At 38.0% G+C, this 24,129-nt stretch overlaps 2 protein-coding genes and 1 long non-coding RNA gene across 15 annotated transcripts in view; 2 read left to right on the top strand and 1 right to left on the bottom strand.

Annotated features, from left to right (window-relative positions):
• LOC128865381 (embryonic polarity protein dorsal) overlaps nt 1–20,114 on the top strand; it is a 50,968-nt gene extending 30,854 nt beyond the window's left edge. For 10 of the 11 annotated variants that reach the window (XM_054105695.1, XM_054105696.1, XM_054105690.1 and 7 more), the window contains 4 exons: nt 9,436–9,483; nt 17,144–17,566; nt 17,629–18,014; nt 18,078–20,114. In XM_054105695.1, the coding sequence (XP_053961670.1) occupies nt 9,436–9,483; nt 17,144–17,566; nt 17,629–18,014; nt 18,078–20,114 (2,894 nt within the window). The remainder of the gene's footprint in view (nt 1–9,435; nt 9,484–17,143; nt 17,567–17,628; nt 18,015–18,077) is intronic. The other variant, XM_054105701.1, reaches the window with a different exon arrangement.
• The window catches only part of LOC128865389 (uncharacterized), a 26,699-nt gene extending 5,888 nt beyond the window's left edge, over nt 1–20,811 (bottom strand). The window contains exons 1-2 of the long non-coding RNA XR_008454793.1: nt 20,608–20,811; nt 20,477–20,548 (exon numbers count right to left, since the gene is read on the bottom strand). This is a non-coding gene — a long non-coding RNA (uncharacterized LOC128865389). The remainder of the gene's footprint in view (nt 1–20,476; nt 20,549–20,607) is intronic.
• Nucleotides 20,275–24,129, top strand: LOC128865388 (uncharacterized). 3 transcript variants are annotated; one of them, XM_054105715.1, is made up of 3 exons: nt 20,275–20,360; nt 23,146–23,214; nt 23,270–24,129. In XM_054105715.1, the coding sequence occupies exons 1-3, from the start codon at nt 20,318–20,320 to the stop codon at nt 23,860–23,862; spliced, it is 705 nt and encodes a 234-aa protein (XP_053961690.1). In that variant the 5' UTR covers nt 20,275–20,317; the 3' UTR covers nt 23,863–24,129. The 3 variants fall into 3 exon arrangements, with proteins under 3 accessions (XP_053961690.1, XP_053961692.1, XP_053961691.1); XM_054105717.1 differs by lacking the exon at nt 20,275–20,360 and adding an exon at nt 22,576–22,878 and having other exon boundaries at nt 23,273–24,129; XM_054105716.1 differs by lacking the exon at nt 20,275–20,360 and adding an exon at nt 22,581–22,878.

Genomic DNA, 24,129 nt, shown 5'->3' with positions numbered 1-24,129 from the left:
TTTATAAGTGGTACAAAGACTTCAAAGAGGGTCGAGAACGTGTTGATGACTTGGAGCGCTCCGGACGACCATCGACGTCAACAGATGACCAACACGTCAATAAAGTGAAGGAGTTAGTGCTCAAAAATCGTCGGTTGACTGTTAAAGACCTTACTGATATGATCGGAATATCAGAAGGATCTGTGAAAACCATTTTGAAAGACCATTTGGGTCTACGAAAAGTCAAATCTCGCTTGGTGCCGAAAACTCTCAATTTCTTGGAAAAAAGTCGTCGTGTTGATGTGTGTGAAACAATGCTTTCAGACTATCAGGACAAGCTCAAATGCATCATTGCGGGAGATGAGACTTGGATTTATACTTACGACCCTGAAACAACCGACCAAACAAGCGAATATCGTGCTAAAGGCTAGGCCAGACCGAAAGGAGCACGTCAAAGTCGTTCAAAAATAAAGGTCATGATGACAGTTTTTTTCGATTTTCGTGGTGTGGTGCACTATGAATTCCTTCCACCAGGCCAAACTGTTAATAAGGAATATTATTTGAGCGTTATGCGTCGTTTACGTGAAGCAATTCGTCTAAAAAGATCAGAATTATGGGCCAACAACTCTTGGTTTTTGCATCACGATAATGCACCGTCTCACACTGCACTCGTTCTTCGTGACCATTTCGCCAAAAATTCCACGCATATCGTTCCGCAACCATCGTATTCGCCTGATTTAGCTCCGTGTGACTTCTGGCTATTCCCAAAACTCAAGAGACCTCTCCGGGGAACGCGTTTCGATTGAGGAGATAAAAGCTGAATCGAAGAAGGTGCTGATGGCTATACCGGAAATGGACTATTTGGCATGTTTCGGGGATTGGAAAAATCGTTGGCATAAGTGTATTTCATCGAGAAGGGATTATTTTGAAGGGGATAAAATTGTCTTACAAGAATAAATTAAGATTTTTCATTTTACAATCAACTTCACCTTACTTATGAGAATAAAAATTTCAATTAAAAAAAAATAGAAAATCTGTTCAAGCCGCACGTTCACAGCAAAACAAATTATATTAAAAAATAGCCTAAGTTGTTTTCATAATGAAATGATACACATAATGTAATCTTAATCACTATCAGATATAGGTATATTTGAAAAACGATAATAGCTGAGTGAACAAAATGAGTTCTTTTTCAATCAGTTTATTTAGTAGTGTTGGCATGAACTCCATTATATGAGTCCAAGAAAATTCTGACAATGACGACCTGTCAACACTACATGCTAGCTCCTTCCATTCTTTTACCCAATAAGCACATAATTTAATCGATTATTCGCACCGCGCGATGAAATACCTGTGTTGACGGGGGTGCATAAAAATTGCGGCAATAATCCGGTTTCAAGGTGTATCATGCACTTTGGGGTGTTGGTCGGCGAAAAGATTACTTTCTTAATAAAAAAAGCGTACAGCTTCTCAACTTGCTCAAATCTTTCAACCCCCAAACTGCGCCCCATAGACATGATAGAACTGGAGGCTGCCTCAAAGATTTTCAGTTTCTTTGAGGTATTTCTCCTTGAGTTATTAATATATTTTAACCATGTGGCGTTTATGTGGAAAACGTGAGATTATAGTTAAGTATAATTCCTAAGTATGTATCTGTATGCATTGTATACAAATAGTAATTAAAAAATATATTCTTAATACAATAAATCGATCGTTATATGCCACAGTTATCTACATCCATATGTGTATGCAAAAGTACGTATTCTATTGTATGTGTTTAATTTGTACAACAAGAAAAAAACGAAAGCGGGAGAATTACTAGCTCCCCAAGTTGTTGGTGTTTCAAGCTCAAGCATTTGCAGCCAAAAAATTGGATCACTAAACTGAAATAATATCATACAGCTTGGGGAGTTCCCCAACGCGTGATTTCCCATGTGTGTGAAAGTGTTAAAAAAAGTTCAGGCAAAGTTCGGCTTAGTTAAAAAGCATTTTTTTGCAAAATTTGCGTAAACTTTCGTACAGGTACGTAGGTATTGAACTATTTGCTTAATGTCACAATTAGGTAAACAAGGAATTCCCCTGATTTCATTCAAACGAGCTTTTGCTTACGCAACTGTTCCTACACATGCACATACATACATATATATTTTGTGAGCTTTGATAAGATTCTATTCGTTAGTCCTTAGTATGGCTCATAATTTGTTCTATGCTTCTATGGATACATATTTCCCTTCACAGGATATGAATTTACATACATTGTGGCTGGCTAAAGCTAAATCGTCTTTAAACTTTTCACATTAATGTGTGAACCTACATACATACATATGCATGCACAGATGGCTGTGTGTAGTTAGACCTGTAAAATTGTACAATTCAATGGACTGGAATATATTTTCCCAATGAACATATTCTTTTTTTGGTTTACTTAGCGCAAAATTCTGTTCTTCTAATTTTCTCTAATAGCTTTCGGCCGAGACACTTCGCAGAAAATTTCACTGTTTCCGATGGGCGATGCCTTTGGGTATCTAAATTGAAAATTGGCATACGCGGATAAATAATTCACAAATTCTTGAAATATGTACTGCGAAACAATCGGCAAACGCGCCAATAACTAAGCAACCTGTCGAGTAATTGTGAATGTGTGTGGCTGTATATGGGAAGGCGTACGAGAATCGCTTTTCCTAATCCACATGTAGTTTCGGGTGGAGTGAAAAAATAGTGTAAGTAAATTTGTTTCTGCAGCGCTCGGAATTTTTTGTTTATGCAACATCATGCCGATACTATTTATGTTCGCCGATCATTAAAGTCCGAAAAATTTTAGTTTGTTTTAAATTTTAATTTGTTTTTGGTTTAACCCTTTCGCTCCGACTTTTGCAGGAGATTTGCTCAAACTTTATTTTTGAATTTTTGGATACCCATTGGTACTTTATGGGCATAGAAACTAGATGAAGCTTGTAACTTATGTAGATAACGGTATTTTGAGGTGGGACATATGTGTCCCAACAGTATTTAAAAATGGGATATATTTGTCCCAACAGGGTACAACGACACCTAGAAAGTAGAAACATTTTTTTGGTAATAACATATGATTTGTACTTTTATTTATTTTATAAATGTGATGAAGCGAAACATTGTATACAGAATGGCAAATTACAAGCCCGGCAAATAATTTTTGTTCTTTTCTCGACTTTTCGATTGGCGCATGCTACGCACCGACGTCTTTTAGACTGCTCTATGAGTAAATGATCCCCCACATTTGTCATTGATTTATACCTATTCGATGATCTTCCAGACCGACGGGATCGTTTATATACGGTAGATTCCTTTCCTTTTTTAATTAGCGACTCAGCAATCTCGACCAGCACTGGTAAGAAGGCAGGTTTCTTCCTATTCAGCTTCGAATGTATAACCCAAGTGTTTACAGCAGCCATCATCATGCCACGATAAAATACTTTTTTCCACCATTTATTTGATTTTCCGTTTATATCATATAATCCCGACATTTGATCTGCCAAGTCCACACCGCTCATTATTGCGCGGTACGTCTTTACGATGTCAGGGCATGGAAACTCTGCCTCAGTTCCATCTTTCATTTTGCGTCTAACAGTGCTAATTTCAGAGTGTGGTAGTTACTGAGCAGCATTACGTCTTTGACGTCCTGCCACTTTACCGTATGGTACCTGCAATCAAGAAAGTTACTTAAAAAATTAATTAAAGGGTTTTAGATTGACTTCGTACCCGCCGAATTAACTTTGAAAATAGCTTCGCCTCGCTGCAATTTTTCTGGTATTTTCGGAACATTCTTCCGGTTGGACATGAATGTTCCTAAAGCTGGATATTGTATGTTGTTAATAAGATTAACAGTGGTGAAAAAACGATCAAAGCAAAGTGTCACGTCAGGGTTAGAAATCGTTGCTGCAAGATCATTCACAACTCGTTCGCCGAGCGTCCTTTCAAGGACAGATTCTTCTTTTCCACAATAGATACTGATGTCATAGTTGTCTATAGTCAAATAATCGCAGCGAAGCCACATTTTGATGCCCCGTTTCACTGGCTTGAGTGGCATATATTGCTTGGGAAATGTACAAAGATATGCTTCTTGGAAACAATTTGCGAAACATTTCGTAGGGGGTTGAGTGGCGCCCAATATTTACAGCAATTTTGCATTCGCGGTGGTTACTAACCGATTTTCTTGAAACAAAGGACTCATTCGGGGTGCTCCAAATAACCGTGCCTGAGGCTTCCTCACCTCGTGCAGGTTGATCGTCTATGCCACCATTCTCGTCACTCAATCCGGTCTCCTCTGAATCGCTGGAAGAATCGTCATTGCCAGTGGTTTTATCTAACTCAGGACTATAAATATCATCACTTTCGACACTAAAATCAGTTCCTGATTCCATGGATTCATCATCATCATCTTAAAGTAATGCACTAATTTGATCGCGATTTAATTTCGACATTTTTGCTGTCTACGAAGTTGCAAAAATAAAAAAATGAGCTGGGTGATACATTATGTACAACGTACTGCTGGGACATATATGTCCCCATATAAAGCCCTGCTGGGGCACATGCATCCCAAAATTAATTATCGCTGAATATTTTTCACAAAACTCGTATTAAAATATATATTTGTACTTACCAGTAAAAGGGCAATATTTTTCTTTAGAAAAATTAACACTTTTTATAAAAATACGTATTATTTCACCAAAATTACTCGTAAATTTGATGCAATATTAGCGACTGCTCACAAACAACTGATCAAAACTAAACACGATTGAAACAGTGTGGAATGCGGATAACGGTAAATTGTCAGTATTGTTCGCAGCTACTGATTAGGACATTTTGGTTGAGTTTCCTATGAAAATTGCAAGTTTCAGGGTGAAGTGAAAATGCTGTGGGATATCAGTGTCCCAGCAGTAGCGAAAGGGTTAATTAAATCCATAGAATTCTTTGCGCTACAACTTAGGAATCTTTTTGTATACGGGTATTGTAATCAAAAAGAGCGCAAAATTGTCCAAATAACCCCCTTGTTAGCTGCCTTTCCCAATTTCGCTATGGTCGTCCAAGTTTTCAAAGCCACCTTGATTTAACAGGAAGTCGAGCAAAATTAACATCAAAGTGGGTCTACGTCATGATAGGCATGTGGTGGCATCGAAGGCACCCACCACCACTTTCGTATTGTTCTACTAGATAGTGAGGTGTTAATTGGATGGGCGATCGGGCGCTTCTCGGTTCCAAAAAACAAATACTAAAGAAATAAAACAGATGCGATTGCAAGTACCCAGCGAGTAAGCATCACCAAACGCTGATTAAACTCGCCTAAATACAAGTAGATAGGTATGTGTGTATGTGTGTATATATAAACGTACGACTGTTAACATATTCACAAACATATTTCCTACTACAATTATTTATTGCCGATTATACATATATAGATTTCCAATTCTTAAACAAATAATAAGTTTCATACAAGCACATGTACATACATACATACATATGTATGTGCAAAGGTATTTGTACACGTAAGACTTGTGAGCTTTCCGTTTTGGCGTTGAGTTTATAAACCTATTTGAACGCGTTGCTTGTAAAAATATTTAGAAGTACCTTAAATAAATATTTGCATAAGATTTTCCTTTTGAGCGATTAAACGATTTTTCGCCTTGGATTTCTTGAAAATTTCCACAGATCGCAGCAAGTGACTTAGTTTATCTGTATTCAATCAGCAAACGCGTATGGTTTCATTCGATTTTGGGATACACACACACCTTCAAGTGCTACCCGAAAATTCAAATACGTATGTACCTATATGCATATACGCATACAAACATATTTATATTAGACGAACATAACACATTGGGCCTAAAATCCTAATGTTCCAGTCATAGGCTGATTTTATGGCAATTTTTTATAGTTTCCGTAGGAGTGATTGGAAGCATGCGTGTGTATGTATGTATGTACGTAATATCATAGATATAGTACCAAAATGCAAATGCCAAAGCAAAATGCTCTTTAAGTTCTAATTTCCACAATTCCTGAAATGTGGCTGGCTATTGTATATTTCATATTAAAAACAATTTCAAATAAACTATTTGGCTCTTCTCCAAATAGAGTTGTATGACTTTCTTAAACAGTAGTGCATGAGCTTATGAGAGAAAACTCTAAATTCAGAAGGTGCATATTGTGTTCATTCTGGCATACAGACATACATACTGTACAGTGGCTCACATGTGGAAATTGTCCAGCTTCAATATACATATATTTATGTGATCTTTTAACTAATATTTGGAGCATAGGGCGTAATGTTACTAATATTTTATTACTATTACATTTTATTATATTTAATATTAAAAAAATAGCTATCAGCCATACGGATGAGAAGGGCACAAAGTATCGAGCACAGGAAGTGCTTAAGGACGAATTTAAGAAAAACTGAAAGCAAATCTGAAGCTGGAGTCGGAAATTCGCATTTCTTTGAGGAATACATAATGAAATATGTTGAGGTCTACTTTAAAGCAATGTGTTGAAATATTGTATTAGGCAATCCGGACTTGTTTCAATCTTACCAAGGCACCAAGGCAGCGATCTTGATATTGTAATGTCTGGTGCCGTTAAGGAATGTCTCTACTAAATCATGTAACTAAGCAAAGGCGGTTCTCTACAATTTTAATGCTATTTGATAACAAATTATATGGTAAATATTTATTTAAATTGCTTAATGGGCCATTTTAATTGAGAAATTAGAAACTGTGTATATTTTTGCCATTTTATAAAGTTTACTTTTTGCTTAATTTATGGTAATTTAAAAATTTGTTTTCTAAAAGTTTGTTAGAATGTGGACAATTTCCCATGTAAGGCAGTGTATGTACATGCATACACACATACTTACGACATGCGGGATCATATTTAAGCTTACATTCTTAAAAAGGCCGATACTGATTAAATTCAATTGCAGATTTATAAATATTTGACCAATAACTTATATGTATGTGTGTGTGTACTTTAATAATTGTATTTTCATCTATTTTCGGTAGCGATTCTTTGCAGTGGAACAGCCAAGCAACCTGATGTGCATATATGTATGTTCCAACAGGGTGTTTTGTTACCGACTACAAGAACTTTAAGGTTATATTCTTTGGTGAAACTGATCATGAAACTGACGAAAGAGACCTCAAAGTTGGGGTGTAACTCGGGCACCCTTGAAATGTCAGTCATTTTTATTTATATCTTGCCTCACTGAAAACTTGTGTCAAAAAAACTGGTATAATTATTCATGAAAGAGTTTTCTGTCGGATGAAGAAGATATTGCTGTGAAACTGTATTTTGAAAACATTTTTTTTTTAGTCTCGACATAATTATATTTTTTTATTGACGGCTATTGTCGTCTGGTATATTTTTGCGTTGAGTACGTTACCAGTAATCAGTTACAATTGAAGCAGATTTGATTGCCTCAATTGAACAGTTTTGACGCCAACTTGAATTTATTTCTGAGTTGGACTAATAATGTTGGTGAACTGAGGAACTGCCGATAGTGAAAGCTCATCCTCTGCGGTATAACCGCCCTATTGTTATTAGGGAAGTTTTTTTTCTCAAAATCAGCTTTCTCTAACAAATTTATTGATTTTGACAACTCCGAGGCATATGTTGCAAACTATCCGCTTATGACAGCACTAAAATATCTTTGGTGAGGGAAAAAAGTGCCTGAGAAAAATCCCTAAGGATTTTTGCAGTATTTTTTCAAACGTTCAGTATTCATTTTTCAGTATTTTATTAGTCCGCTTAAGAGAGGTGCTCGTTAGGAGAGAGTACACTGTGCATACACATAATCCTGTTTACTTAGGTCTTACAATGGATACCAAACTTAATTTTGATATTCACATTAGCACCACTTTTATTAAAGAAAGAATAGTTTTACATTTATAAAGCGATGGTTACAATTTTATTTTTTATTATCGGATTTACGTAGATGAACTAGAATCTATTCAATAACACTTTTTACATTAAGAGATCTCGATAGTACTCGCCATATAATGTTGCTCCTTAGAGTGCGTTGAAGCTCACCAATTTTCCTACTTTTGCTAGTCGTAGCAAAATACAGGGAGTAACATTTCCAGGTAAACTGTCTACAGGGTCTGATTTTAGTCCATGTCTTCTGGTGGAAGGTAACCTTAATGTTCCATCCAAAGTAACAAGGCGTGTTTGGCTTCTTTTTCAAACCTAAATAAACCCATTTCTATCCGTATGCGACAGTTTCAATTTTCATTCCAGTATTTTTGATATAACCGAAAAGAAGCGAAAAAAACGATGCTCATGAATTTTTCCTAAAGGCCTCGAACAACATGACCCACAAATTAGGGTTTGTTATATTAGTTTAATAATAATACTAATAGTGTGGCCGTGTTTGCTGGGGTGGACGTGTTTGCGGAGCTCCTCCTTCCATTTATGGTGTGCGTCTTATTTTTTCCACAAATGAAGGGACCCTACAGTTTTATGCTGCCTCCGAATGACAGATGGTTTCTTAGGGGGGATTTTTTACATTCATAATAATATTAAAGTTACACGGGGCGTATGAGTTATGAGTATGAGTTATGTGAATTGAAGCAAAGGTTAGAGCTCAAATGGGTTTTAATTAAATATTTGACAAAATATGAAATTTTCTTAACATACTCTTCCGTTGAGTAGGCAATAGTTATCAAACCCTGAAGAGCATACGCTCATTTACTTCAGAAGTGTCATTATCCAAAAAACTATTTTTTTAGATGAGTATACAGAAATTACCAAAATACCTTCTTTTATGCTGTGTAAGAATGCATGACGATATCTATTCAGTATTTCAATAGATCAAAATATGTCTTTAGTTTTACACAGTAAATTGAAAACTTTAAAGCATTTCTCCTCGACATTTTGGTTTTTTGAGTCATGATACTATTGAAGTAAGTGAGCGTAAAATTGTCAGCATCGTTTATTAAATTATAAAGTTTTTATACCACGTCAGTTGATTTCTGAGCGCACATAAACCAGTTGAAATATCAGTTTATAGAGTTTTAAGCTATGACAGTGTGAACTTTGGGGACATTATTAAGGCCAAAATGCCAATGTGAATAATACAAACGTCACCTACCCTGCAAGGCAAATTTCGATTTTTTTTCGACATCTCAGAGCACAAGCGATCACGTCTTTGCGATAGTAATGCGTTTATGGCATTGGTCGATCGCGAAGTATTTAACTTGCAGCGCAAAATGAATGATTGTTTGAGTGTTGAAGATAATTTTCAAGAATCTTCGTATTACTTTGATACTTATGCTGCTTATGATACTTATTTACAAAATGTATTCTAATATTCAAAACTTCTTTCGATAGTCAAATTATGTTACAAACTATTTGAAAAAGACACAATGCTGTTATCAGTTATAGAATACATATTTATGTCTTATTTGAAATTTTCTTTTTTTATTACAGATAACAGTAGGCTTATGGATACAAGCGAACACGAATTAAGTGACATTAGTAAGTTTTATGTTTGTAAATGTTTCAATTACAGTAATAAAATATTAAATGTTCTTATTATTAGTAGTGTTATGAAGACCATCGTTCCCTTACTGGAGGTTTTTTCATCTAATAATTTAAATGATCATGACTTCAAATCCCGTTTTGAACCTACAATTAAGTTTTTTCGCCAACCTCGAAAGCAATTATTTTGGCTTTTACCTCGATATTTGGTCTTCCAATATCATACATTTTTCATTCACACAAAAATCGTCTTTCATATCAAGCGATCTCAATGAGACACCCAATATACGAATATGTGCATGCACTTGCATAACGATCTTTTTGAAATAATAAAATAATAGCTTAAATCAATCATTTCTCAATTTAATTACTGCTGTACATTCGTATTTGCGCCAGACAATAAGTTTACTCTAATTTATGGTAAAATTAATTGCCATTCCGAATTATCTATTGTACATGTATCCATACATACAAACATATCTATGTAAGTCTATACTGCCGTCCTGATTCAAAATGCATCGATTTTCGAAGTTTGGTTTTGTGCAATTGAAAACAACAGTTTTAGACTAATTCGGATGTCATAAATACATAGGTAGGTTTGGCAGCCGCATCGCACATAGGAACAGTGATGCCACTTAGACCACGAAATGGGTCCGTTCTGAGCCGCAGAGGCTGGGCTACATAAAATTATTTATATTTGGGCATACTGGACCTTCTCTTGCAACTTGGTCAGTCCTACAGTTCCCTGGTATATACTGTTTAGCCATCTCATTAAGAGATTGGCGACAAAGTAAGACAATCCTTGATGTTATTTGGAATACATCCAGAGCTCGTAGGGAAGCTTGGCTGTCGGATGGAGTTCAGATATCTTTTGGTGATATTCTGTTTATATCTAACCATCTTAAGGCTTATTTCCGCTTGAAAAACAGTACAGTTATCCGGTAGTTTTAAGGATTCTCTGATAAATATAACCCTGATCCTACACCGGTATTCATTTTAAATCCGTTCATGTAGATCTTAACGTGTGTGTTGGGTTTTAGATCTTCTTCAAGCCATAGTGTCATAGATACTGCGCTCGTTTTACAGATTCCCACTGTTTTCGTCACGATTTCTCAAATCTTGCTGTAGATATTGCAACCGAGAAATTTGAAACGTTCAATCAATTTTTATAATTTTAAAACTCTTGCATAAATAAATTCCTGTTTTCAAAGCGTACTCGACGATGTAAATAACTTATTTTCGATCAAAAATGCAAATACCCACATTTTAAATCAGGACGGCAGTACATATATATGTATGTGTCTTTTCTGGGATGACGCCCGTGAAGAGGAAATTCTCATGAGTACTGCTATACCCACATGGCTGTATGCCCAACTTGTAGTCTCACAGCTACACCTCTCAACAATTTGTGTTACATGCGCGCGGATTCCTTGCCAGTTAACAGCTGGTTTCAGCATAAAATCTACAATATTTTCTCCGTTTAACATTTAAAGATTGCGGGAGCATGGCCTGTTCCTTGGAACAAGACGTGATCAACATCTTCTTTCCTCTGCATGCAGAATAGGCAGTTTGGTGAATTGTCTTGGCCAAAGCTATGGATACATTTTCTAAATACCCGTGCGGTAAAGAAATTGAGGTGGTTCCTTTCTAACCACTTCGTATGGATGGAGACTAGTTAACTCATGCGTCCATCTACCCTTGGGTGATCTGTTCCACTGGTTTTGACAATCTGCGATCGACGCCTTTCTTCTGCTGCAATGTCTTTACGCCTTACTCTGCCATCGTGTTTGGATAGCCTTATATGTATGTATATAGTCCCTATTTGTATGTATATAGATATGTAATATATGTATCTAAAAAACGATTCTCTGACGGCTCTATGTGCGTGCGAATGCCTACATATGGTGTGCCTCTGTACGTGCTTTTGTGCACAAATATGTACGAGTATATATGCTCGCTAATTAAAACAAACTAAATTCTATAACTAGCAAACCAAAAATTCTTCTTTATACACTCGAGAAGCAAGTGAAGGTTTGGAAAAGACCATTTCTACATTTCGCAAACTAAAAAATAACCTTAATATAATAGAAATGCATACACATACATACATATGGAATATATACTATATCCATTTCAGCTAGATAATATTTGCATGTGTACACATACATAGTATCTATCCCTGGTCCTTGATGCAATAAAATCCTATGTCAAAAGACGCAAAGATCTTCTGAGAAAGTTGCGTTTAAAGTTTTGATTAAGTATTAGCCATTCATGATTTCTCGTTACCTATGTGGGGCATTGCCTGTAATTGCATGTACGCACTGTACAACGCGTTGATACAACAATCTCAGCGTGTGTGCTGGTCGTAGGGATTGTTGATACAAAAAGGCAGCGTGTATACGTTGCTTTAGTATTTTTGTTCCTCGCGTTCGTGCAGGTTGATAGAGTTAGTGGAAGTTTGATTGTATTCGATAGCAGTTGGTTGTTTGGTTGGTGCTATTTATCGTTCGCAGCTAAAAGAGACATTTCTATCATTTACTAATATTTGATTGTGTAATAAATATTTGCATGTACATACACTTAAAATTTGCCTATAATAATAAATAAAAATATTCCTTGGAAAAATCCAAATGGTGACCCCGAACAAAGAACATTTTCATAAAAAAGTGTTTTCCGAGAAGATTGTGGACTTGTCTAATACGGAGAGCGTGCATCGACCATAACCTAAATTGCACCTGCATACTAATATAACCGCACTTTCCACCACGTGTAACCAACGCTTGTGGTACTACACCAAAGTTCGGCGAAATTTAACGCAAACATTTAAAAGGAGTTTTTATTGATACAACGCGGTTGGTAGGAATTACCTTCCGCATTTAACTCACAATTCTATGCAACCATTCAAACAATTGAACTATTAATGCAACTTTAAAACGTAATTCAACGCGCAAATACAACATTTTGGATGCAATATTTTTTCGAATGAGAATATCATCAAACAACGAGAAGCCTTAACTACGACCAAGAGAGCAAATACCAATCGAAGTTTTGGAAGCCATTCAAGGGAACCTACAATCAATATTTACCAGAATGATCCAAGGAGACTGCACACCTGGAACCTCATCAGGAGCCTCTCAACGGCAACTACAACAAGAATTTCGCGAAAATGTGAGTACCTTCACCGATCAGCCTTTACAAAGTAGTCATATTGCGGTTAAACCACCCCTTTTCTGGAAAAGTAGCCCTCATATATTTTTCATTCAAATAGAGACGTCTTTTCGACGCGCTAACATTTCTCGCGATGATACAAAATACGACCACTGGTCAGTGATTTTCTTCGCAATCCTCCCGAAACGGACAAATACGAGTGTCTCAAAAATAGAATTATCGCGGACTCCGAATCGAAAAAAATTCGAAAGTTACTTAATGACGTTGTGTCCTTGGTGTCCGTAAACCATCTCAGCTTTTGCGCCACATGCGTGACCTGGCCGGAAGCTCAGTTTCGGAAGCAATTTTAAAGAGCTGGTGGATTGAAAAATTGCCTGTTACACTTCGAGCTTGCCTAATAATTGGTGATGAAGATTTAGACATATTTGCCAAACGCGCCGATACGATCATGGACTTTGTTGTATCCGCATCCTCATAAGTCATGGCAGTGAAAGCTGGTGCCAGTACACCACATAAAAATTAACAATTTGAGGAAATCCTCAACAATATTAAAGCTTTGACACAGACAGTTGCTAATTTGGCAACCCAGTTGACCACCCCCGGTGATCGTTCACGGTCACGATCACGAAGTGGCAACAACCAGAATGCACGTTCAAGCTCCGGCGACAACGGTAATGCCAAACCGTTTTGCCGGTACCACTACAAGTTCGGTGGCGCAGCACTCAAATGTGTTCCCCCGTGCAAATTTAATGATAAAAAGGCCGGACAACTAAAAGCCGCTTCCTTAGGGACGACAGACGAAGCGGACATTACGGACAAAAACACCTGCAGGAATTTTCTCATTGACACCGGCTCCGATATCTTAATTCTGCCGCGTATTTTCGGTAACAAATCGGCCGGCCCGTCCTCATATCGTTTATTTGCCGCAAACGGCACTCCCATTAAGGCTTTCGGCCAACATCAGCTTAGCCTGAACATTGGCCTCAGGCGCAATTTCACGTGGCCATTCATAATTGCCGAGGTAGATAAGCCAATCATCGGCATAGATTTTTTAAATTACTACGGTCTCATTATTGATGTCAAAAAGCGCAAAATTATTGACGAAAAAACCCAACTGGTGGTTAAATGCAATTCCATTATGACTCCATATGAACGTTTATCCACCATCAATGTCGGGAATAACAATATGGCTGATCTCATATCTCATTAGCGAATTCAAGGCTCTGACGCTTCCACCGATTTTTAGCAATACGGATTTAGTCCCATCTCATGACATTACTCATCAAATCATTACCACGGGTCAGCCCATATTTTCGGCAGCACGTCGTCTCAACCCGGAGCGACTTAAAATTGCCAAAACAGAATTCGAAGCCATGCTCAATGCTGGCATCTGCAGTCCAAGCAAGAGTGCATGGGCAAGTCCATTACACATGGTTCCCAAAAAAGATGGGCGCTGGCGATTCTGCGGTTACTATCGGCGTCTCAATGCCATTACAGTACCAGATCGCTATCCCTTGCCTCATATCCATGACTTTACACAAAAGTTTGCTGGATGCAAAATTTTCTCGATCATTGATTTGGTTAGTGCTTACAACCAAATTCCAATTGATAGGGCTGACAAGGAAAAAACGGCCATAATCACCCCATTTGGCCTATATGAATTTAACGTCATGACATTCGGTCTCAGAAATGCTTCTCAAACATTCCAAAGGTTCATGAACAAGCTGTTCATGAATTTGGATTTCGTTTTCGTCTACATAGACGATATTTGCGTGGCTTCGGTTAACGAAACCGAACACCGGAAGCATCTTCGCATAGTTTTCGAGAGATTAAGCGCTCACAATTTGAAGATTAATCTCGCCAAATGCACCCTCGGCCAGCCCGAAATAATTTTTCTCGGCCACACGATTACGGCAGATGGTGTCGCGCCTCCTAAGGCCAAAACCGAGGCCATTTGTCAGTTCAAAAAGCCGACAGTAGCTCATGAGTTGCGCCGTTTCTTGGCACTCCTCAATTATTATCGTCGTTTTTTGGCTAATGCTGCTTACACGCAGGGTAAACTACAATCTCTCATTGTCGGAAATACAAAAAAAGACAGAACGCCATTGATCTGGACTGAAGAGGCGTCCCAGGCGTTTGAACAATGCAAGTCTGATCTGGCTAAGGCCACACTGCTGGCACATCCTTTGCCGAATGCCCAACTGATTTTAAATGTTGATGCCAGCAATTTTTCATTGGTGCAGTTTTACAACAGCGGTAATGATTTACAACCCCTAAGTTTTTTTTTTCCAAACGAATGTCTGAGACCCAAAAGAAATACAGTACCTACGATCGTGAATTATTGGAAATCTACTTGGCTGTCAAGCATAATAGATACATGATCGAGGGTCGTGAATGCATCATTCTCACCGACCACAAGCCCATTACGTTTGCTTTCAAGCAAAAACCGGAAAAAGCTTCGCCCAGACAGTTAAGGCATCTTGACTTGATTGACCAATATTGCACAGACATCCGGTACATATCGGGCAAAGATAACGTTGTGGCAGACGCTCTATCAAGAATCGAATCCATTTCCAAAAGCGAAATTGGCCATCGTGATATCGCTCAGTTGCAAAGCAATGACGAGGAGCTGACATCATTGTTGAGTCCAGATTCCAACACTCATATCAAGCTTCACAAAATCACAATTCATGATTCCGAGTAACCCCTATTTTGCGACATTTCCCAGGAGAGGGTTCGCACTTTCATTCCACAAGCTTTACGAAAACAAATTTTCAATCTGGTACACAATGTTTGTCATCCCGGCAAACATGCTACCAGCAAGCTTATCACAGAACGCTATTTCTGGCCAGACATGAAAAAAGACGCTACGCGTTGGACAAGTCAATGTCTCGATTGCCAAAAAAGTTAAATTTCTCGACATAATCGAGCAACTCTTGCTGAGTTTGACGTTCCTGACGGTAGATTTCACCATGTCAACATCGATTTGATTGGTCCTCTGCCGGTCTCAAATGGTTTCCGTTATTGTCTCACTTGCATTGACAGATTCTCCCGATGGCCCACGGCCATTCCACTGCAGGATATGTCGGCGGAGGCTGTCGCAAATGCCCTCTTAAACGGATGGATCTCTCACTATGGTGTTCCACGCGTTATCACAACGGATCAAGGTAGGCAGTTTGAATCCGCTTTGTTCAGGGAATTATCAAAAATTCTTGGATTCAAACACAATCACACGACTGCGTATCATCCACAAGCGAATGGCATGTTCGAACGTTTTCACCGCATGCTTAAAGCTGCGATCATGTGCAAAAACGATGCCAGTTGGCCCAATTCACTTCCTCTCATTATGCTTGGCCTCCGCGCTTCACACAAGCCAGATTTAAACGCCTCGCCGGCCGAGCTCGTTTACGGTACAACTTTGCGTCTCCCCGGTGATTTTTTTGAGTATTCCAAAGAACCTGAGTATTCGACCGAATTCGTGAGCGGATTGAGGAGTACCATTGAGCAGTTACGCCCGATCGCGTCGTCCAACCATGCCAATATTAAAAGCTACATTCAGAGTGGGCTTGCCAACTGCACTCACGTTTTCTTACGTGACGATTCAGTTCGCAAATCGTTAAAACGTCCCTATGACGGGCCTTACAAAATCATTAAACGTGGGGATAAGACACTTGACATTAACATTCGAGGCAGATCGGTGACGGTAACCACAGATAGAGTCAAGGCTGCATGCTTAGACTCAAATTTTATTAACCAAAATTTACCTCCTAGTATTAATAGAAATCAAGAGGCTCAACCAACAATTACTCATAAGCAAAATGTACAGCCATTAGATTTAAGTTACAAAAAACAACCTATTAGTAATAAGAATGGGGATGCCACACATCTAATGGCCACCAAAACCACTCGCGCTGGCAGACAGATTGTAAGACCACAGCTCTTCGTTTCTTTTGTATCGTGATCGGTTGATCACTGGTGGGGGAGTGATGTGGGGCATTGCCTGTAATTGCATGTACGTACTGTACAACGCGTTGATACAACAATCTCAGCGTGTGTGCTGGTCGTAGGGATTGTTGATACATAAAGGCAGCGTGTATACGTTGCTTTAGTATTTTTGTTCTTCGCGTTCGTGCAGGTTGATAGAGTTAGTGGAAGTTTGATTGTATTCGATAGCAGTTGGTTGTTTGGTTGGTGCTATTTATCGTTCGCAGCTAAAAGAGACATTTCTATCATTTATTAATATTTGATTGTGTAATAAATATTTGCATGTACATACACTTAAAATTTGCCTATAATAATAAATAAAAATATTCCTTGGAAAAATCCAAACCTATGTAGTAACAGTGCGGCATTCGTTCTTTGGGTATCAAAAGGATGACCGTTAATCTAATTTTATGTTGTGCTAAAATAAAGACATTTTAATTTCGTCAAAGCTAACAAAAGCTCTAAGTGACATAAAAATTAAAACTCTGTCGATACCTATTTGCAGTTGAGATCATAACACCAGAATTGGATGGCACTACAGCCTCTTCAAAACCCTACCTACGTGTTGTGGAACAACCCACCCGTAAGCCTATGCGCTTTCGCTATAAGTGTGAAGGTCGCACTGCAGGAACCATACCCGGTGAGAACTCTTTTCAGGAAACGAAAACATTTCCAACTGTCGAAATTGTTGGCTACAATGGCGAGGCATTAATTCTCGTGTCCTGTGTCACAAAGGATAAGCCCTATCGACAGCATCCACATCAGCTGGTAGGTAAAAATTGTAAAAGTGGAGTCTGCACTAAGAACGTTGGCCCTGGTTTGCCTCTGCGTGCAGAATTCAGCAACATCGGCATACAATGCGTACGAAAAAAAGAAATTTCCGAGTCATTAGAGGAGCGGAAAAAGAAGAAAGTCGATCCTTTCAAGAGTAAGAACCACAAAATACTTGGCATCAAACATTTCTAATAACTTAACCCCTAATCTTTTCAGCTGGATTTGATCATATAAACGATCCGAACTCAATCGAACTGAATTCCTTACGATTATGCTTTCAAGGTTTTCTAAAGAGTGCCAATGGTTGGGAGCCGCTCAGTCCAGTGGTGTCTGAACCCCTGTATGACCGAAAAGCAAAAAGTGAATTGGTAATAAGTCGTCTTTGCAGCTGCGCTGCAACTATCGATGGCGGTGATGAGATAATTTTGCTCTGTTCGAAAGTCAATAAAGATGACGTCAAAATTCGCTTCAAAGCAATCGATAACAATCAGGAAGTGTGGCATGCATATGCCGAGTTCGAACCGTCCAATGTGCACAAGCAAACAGCGATAGCATTTCGGACACCACGTTATCCCCAGGCGGATTTGCCGAAAACTGCCAAGGTAAGGCACTGTCAATTAGATCCAGTTATGTTCTAAAAGTATATTTTATTTGCCACATCGTAGCCATATATTGAGTTGGAATGCCCCAGTCTGGACAAAAGAAGCGACCCTTTAGAGTTCGTGTTCCATGACCCAGGTATGCTTTCCTTTGCCAGTATGCGTCGCAAACTTAAACGAAGATCTGACGTCGATATATTTCAACACATATTGTCTATGGATAGCGAGATAACGGCTACAAAATACTCCTGCCCACTCACTGGTATCGATTCAGACTTGGATGACAATGGTACCTTATCGACTGAACGCACTCAGAGCACCGTCAGCAAACAGCATAGCTTAGATACACTCAATGAAACTGAAAGTATATCACGACACAATAGAGAGAGTGTTACCTATGACGGTGACTTAAATTTTGATCACGCCATTGGCATAGAAATTGAGTTAGAAGTACCACAAATGAAACACCAAGCTGAGGATGCAAACACACAGACGTCAACTGCCATAGACGAAATCCTTAGGCATCCATCGTTGGTTGCGCCCAAATCATTGTTGGCCGTCGATAAGATTTCAGAGTGGATGCGTTCTAATGAATTCGAACGGACAGACAGTCTGACTGTAGAGAATGGTGATACGACTTCATTGAGCCCCATAACAGTGTGCACAAACGTCAACAGCTTATCAACCAACCACACAACCATATCGACAGGCACTGACGAAGATAAGACTTTTACTGACAATATGGAACATGCATCTGAACTTGATGATATAGGCATGGCATCGCAATCCCGTCGGGGTACATTCGACAATCCTGTTATACAAAATTTGTCTCTTGGTGGATCTCCTATTGGCGACAACAAATCAGTTGCAACAATGGTTGAGTTTGTCGCTACAACTCCTAAGAATGCCAATGCTAGTATACAGCCCTCAGCAGGAGTAGATGAAAGTTTTGACGAAACGTCAACATATACCAGTTTACAGATCGCTTTTAAGAATCCACTGTCTATACCTTGTGGGGACAAGCAAAACTCTACAGTTATCGTCAATGACGAAGATGGTTTGGTGGTGTTGAAAAACCCACCAGCACCGAAAATACGTGTAAACGCCGTCCAAACACCCCCCTCGCCTCCTTCACCTTCTCCTCCACTACCCCTACCACCCCGTACTCCATCACCCGGTCCTGACCGAAAGCTTCCACCCTTACCACCTAAGCGGAAAACGTCTCAAGAATTAGGTTCAAACTCACCGACTCTACACAGTTCCGTGGAGTACTCACTGGCCAGTAGTATTTCGTCACGACCACCATCGCAAATCATTATAATGCGAACACCCGATCAAAGTCCAACTAAACGGCAAACTACACCGACTTCTTCGCCAAAGAAACGTCAAGGTTTCTTCTCTCGACTCTTCTCTCGACGCAAAAGTAAAACTGAGGTGGGAAATAATGACAAAACCACAATGAGCCAGCCACCCAAACGGGTAACACCCACTGACAGTCGAGAGCCTAGTATTGGGAATTTTTCAATTAGCGATCCCAATCGTTCCTCCCTTCGTTCTATTAAATCTTTGCAACCTAATTACGACTCTTTAAATCCTCAAAACAGTTCTGCTCAGAACGAAATTAATAAAAACGGCAAGCCGGTGGGTCGAAGTGTGAGCAGTGTTTCTGGTAAGCGACCAGCACAATTAAATGCCGATGTAATCCATATACCGCTCAAAGGCGAAAACGCTAAAAGTCTACCTTCCCATGAAGGCAAGGCTTTCACTTTTGGTCAATATTTGGACCGCAAAACGCTCAGTGCACTCCAATTGGCAGAAATACCTGTTTGCGATGGAAACATGGAGTTGGTAGCCATTGCCGATCGACAAAGCATAAAAAATCTATGCGAAGGAGAATTCGGAGTTATTCTCGGTCCGGAAGTAGACTTGCAAGAGGCAGAACACTTTGCTCTATACACAAGTATACCACCAGATCGTCAGATTACAGCGAATAACTCAGAGATCGATCTAAAAATGTGCGCAGGTAGGGATGACAGTCCAATAATAACAGGTGACGAAATTGCAAGACGACTGAACGAAGCCAATAGAATGCTTGCCGACTAAAATGACTATGGAAGAGTATTTCGTCGTTTTTTCTATTTAGCGAATTTTAGAGTATATCACTCAAGTTGTTGAAATATCTAAATTCGGATGCTACATTGTAACAGTTTACCTTTATATGAGTAGTCTAACTTGTTTTTATTGTAGATCATTTCAAGCGAGAAAGAAAGCGTCGGAAAATAAGCGGGCAAAGCCTCATAAATCAGATGAACAGAGATTTGGGCTTAAACTTAAATTATCAAAGCATTTGTAAGTTGCATTTGGTTTTCAAGCGTTTTCAAGTAAAACTGCACAAATTACAAAAACAAGGGTTTTGGAAAATATTTCGAAGTATTATATGGCTAACATTTCATTCAATAACTTACAGACATTCAAACTTTAGTACATCATTTTTAAGACTGGGTTTCGGTTAACATCTATTTCCCTCTCCTTTTCATCTGTAAACATATGGGTACATCTATATATGTATATGTATGTAGAAAAGTACGTGAATTACCATATATCCACCTGTATTTATAGAAAAACAGCATACAAATATTTCATCTTCAAAAAATCAGAACTAGAAAAACATATATTCTTGTACATTGTGCAGAATTGAAAAAAACGTCCCATTCTGATGTTTATAAACGAAGCGTTACCGCAAAGTGTTGTTGGAAGAAATTTGTGAAAAAATAATGAGCGTAGTTATGACAGATATAAGGTTTGTTCATGTAGAAATTAACATTCATGACCAGACCTACTATTGTTGCTTACGTTGAGCTGCGTTGGTGTTTCGTTCAAGTCAATGCGAAATAGAATTCCTCAAAACGGTTTTAAAGCTGTGCATTTGTACTTAGTTTAGTATAATTTTGTAGATTTAGTCAGACACGAACGGTTTCAGTTCATTTTATGAACAATAGATAATTGAATTAACAAATAAAACTATTTACGTAAGTTTAAAGGGGGCCTTTTTAATCTTCAGTAACTTCGATCGATACAAATAACATTTTGAGCTGTGCAAACTAGTTTTTGCTGATTTTAAAACCAAGTATAGTCATCACCCACTGCAGCAAGTGAATTTATCCTATTTATTATAAATATATATATAAATTGTCATGTATAAATGCAACTTGCATATGTATGTGTACCATAACTGAATTGAACCCCACAAATGTATAATCGAATCTTAAAAATAAAGATAAAAAAGTATTAAAAATAGAAATATGATTGAATCATTATCTACTTATTTGTGCTTGAATTAAATATTCACCCCTGCAGGTGCAGGGTGTGTCAAGTTAGAGTTAATTTTTTAAATTCATATGAAAAACATCTTACGAATGGGAATCCATATTAGATTTAATGAAATGCATATCGTTCATTTACTTCACTAGTGTCATAACTCAGAAAACCAAAATGTCGAGAAAAGCAGCTTCAAAGTTTTAAATTTACTATGGCACCCGAAGTAAAACAAAGACATATTTTCAGCTATTGAGATATTGAATAGATATCGCCATCAATTTTTTACAGTTTTAATTTTCGCGTACTTAGCTAAAAAAACAACATTTTGTTCTTTTTGGATTATGAGGAGGGGTATATTCAGAAACGCATTATAAATGCGCAGTAATTGCAGCGCTGGCAGCACTGACAATGTGACAAGTGTTGCAATTGATAGATTGGCAGTATTAAAATTTTTCCTGCAAATAATGCGCGACGTTTGATACAAAAATGGCGTTTTCGAACGCGATGCATTTGCAGTACTGCCATATTTGCATTTCTGAACGCATTGCCAACACTGCAAAAGTACGTTGCGCATTATAATGCGTTATTGAATATACCCGAGGATCTGGAGGTAAATGAGGGATACGTAATTTCTACAATTTATGGATAATAAACTATATTTTGCAAAAGTAGATTTTCTTGCTAAAATTTTAGATGACATTTAGGCATATTTGGGGCTCTGTCTCGGAAATTTCGCTCGGAATGTTATGCTTCATAGCTTATGTGATTTCTACTTTAGTCCATAAGTTCCATCTTTGAGGTGGTAAATTACTGTGGAGCATCGTGGAAATGTTATTCTTGGGAATTTCGTACACAATAAATTGATTGTAGGGCATGTCAGACCGTTTTGTCTAAAGTACATATCTTCAATATCCATTTCATCAAAAATAGACCAAAGAAAGACAAATTTAAATGCTCTTTAATGATTTCGATATTTGAATAGCGATATTTTCGGTTATTCTGCTGTGTACAAATTTTTTTTAATTTGGCGATTCATGAAATTGGAGCCCAAACAATCGAAAATGTGCTTAAAAATTGGGTTGATCGAATGGCCTACAGTAAAGCCAGTCGTGGCAGTCATTTGAACGATATTATTTTTCATTCATAAATGAAAATGTTCAATCTTCAAAATAAAAAAAAAGTTTGAAAAAATATTGATTAGTTTTTTTTTTTATATCCGATTCAAAAAGCAAATTTTACATGGCCCACCCTATATACATACATGCATATCTACTGGGTAATTAAATAATAATTATTTGAGTATGGCAGGGCACATTTGAGTTCTAGGTTTCATTTCACCGTTAGATTTCGCAGTAAGTCAATTTTCCACGTTACATAATTTACGCTATTTGATTATATTTAAAATGTAACGCGTCGTTCAATATTCCATTTATAATGCAAATGTACTACATATACACATACACACATACATATTATAAAAATTAACAACAGTTGCACGTTTCACAAATTTCCACATGCACGGAACGCACTAGATTCATTCACGCAGCTTGTAAGCTCATTTTGCTTTAGTTGTAAAATGTAGTTTTCATTAGCTTTTGCTTAAAACTTCTTAAACATGTTTTAATTTGGTTAACCATTTTTTGTATTTGTTATTAACACAACTGCGTCCACGTCTCGCTTAGGTAGCCGCCGTATTTTTTTTTTTTTAATTTTTAATGTCTCGCTAATATTTGTTGTAGATGTTTTATTTACCGGACGCATATTTTTAGTTATTTTCAAATTAAAATTTGGTTTTTCTTTAAATAATTTTTTTAAGCAATGGAGAATGCTTTCAATTTGCCCACGATTTCACTACCGGTACAGCAGAATATCAAAGATGAACCAGGTTAGTTACGAGGCATAGACTCAGTTCAAATAAATGCATATTTCCTATTCCACAGCAGGTTTTGACATGTCAGCAAGCGCAACCGCAATTGGCCAGCAGTTCGATACATATCGAAACACCTATCAATTGTCACCGGCACAGATGTCGCCATTGTCCCCAGAAAGCAACCGCAATGCAACGCCATCGCCGATCTCATTGGGCACCAACGGAGCTTACACGGAGCAACTGTGCACTTTGATGCAGGTCAGTACTCTCCAGGCTGCAAACTGTCAGATGCATGAATTCGTATTTAATGAACAAGAAAACCATGGATTGGGCTATGACGCCGGCATGATGAATACTTACAATAACAACACAAATCACGCAGCAACGAACCACAATTTTTGTGGAACCATACGTAATAATACCAGCGGTGGCTGCTTTGAGCGCATCAACAATGCCGGCACTTGCGCTCCAACAGCGCACAATGTCCAGATTGCAGAGTCACAGCCACAGCTGCACAACCTAGTTTCAGAAAAGGAACGGATTGAAAGAATTAAAAAGGATCTCATGCAAACACCAATAACGTTAATGCAGTCTTCTCCACAAGCAACGGTCCCTTTACAGATTGGTGGTCATGAGAATGCCAATATCGATTTTTTCCAATAAATCCCACTGATATTAGAGATATTTTCTGTTAAGGATCAATCAATCTACATTTGCTATTCTTTAGTTTTCGAACAAATTTTAAGATGATTTTTAAGTCATTTAAATTTTTTAAAAGCTGGTAGCTTCTGCTTTATGGAATAATCTACAGCTCCTTTTTAAAATCACACCTTTTATGCATTAAAATCGTAGAAATTAGCACATACTTAAATGTACATACTTAGATACATATGTAAATGCTAAAATATATACATAAGGACACAGTTTTGA

Source organism: Anastrepha ludens, chromosome 5, assembly GCF_028408465.1.
Source record: "Anastrepha ludens isolate Willacy chromosome 5, idAnaLude1.1, whole genome shotgun sequence".
NCBI classification, from domain to species: Eukaryota; Metazoa; Arthropoda; class Insecta; order Diptera; family Tephritidae; genus Anastrepha; species Anastrepha ludens.
This window is presented reverse-complemented; position numbering and strand designations above follow the sequence as displayed.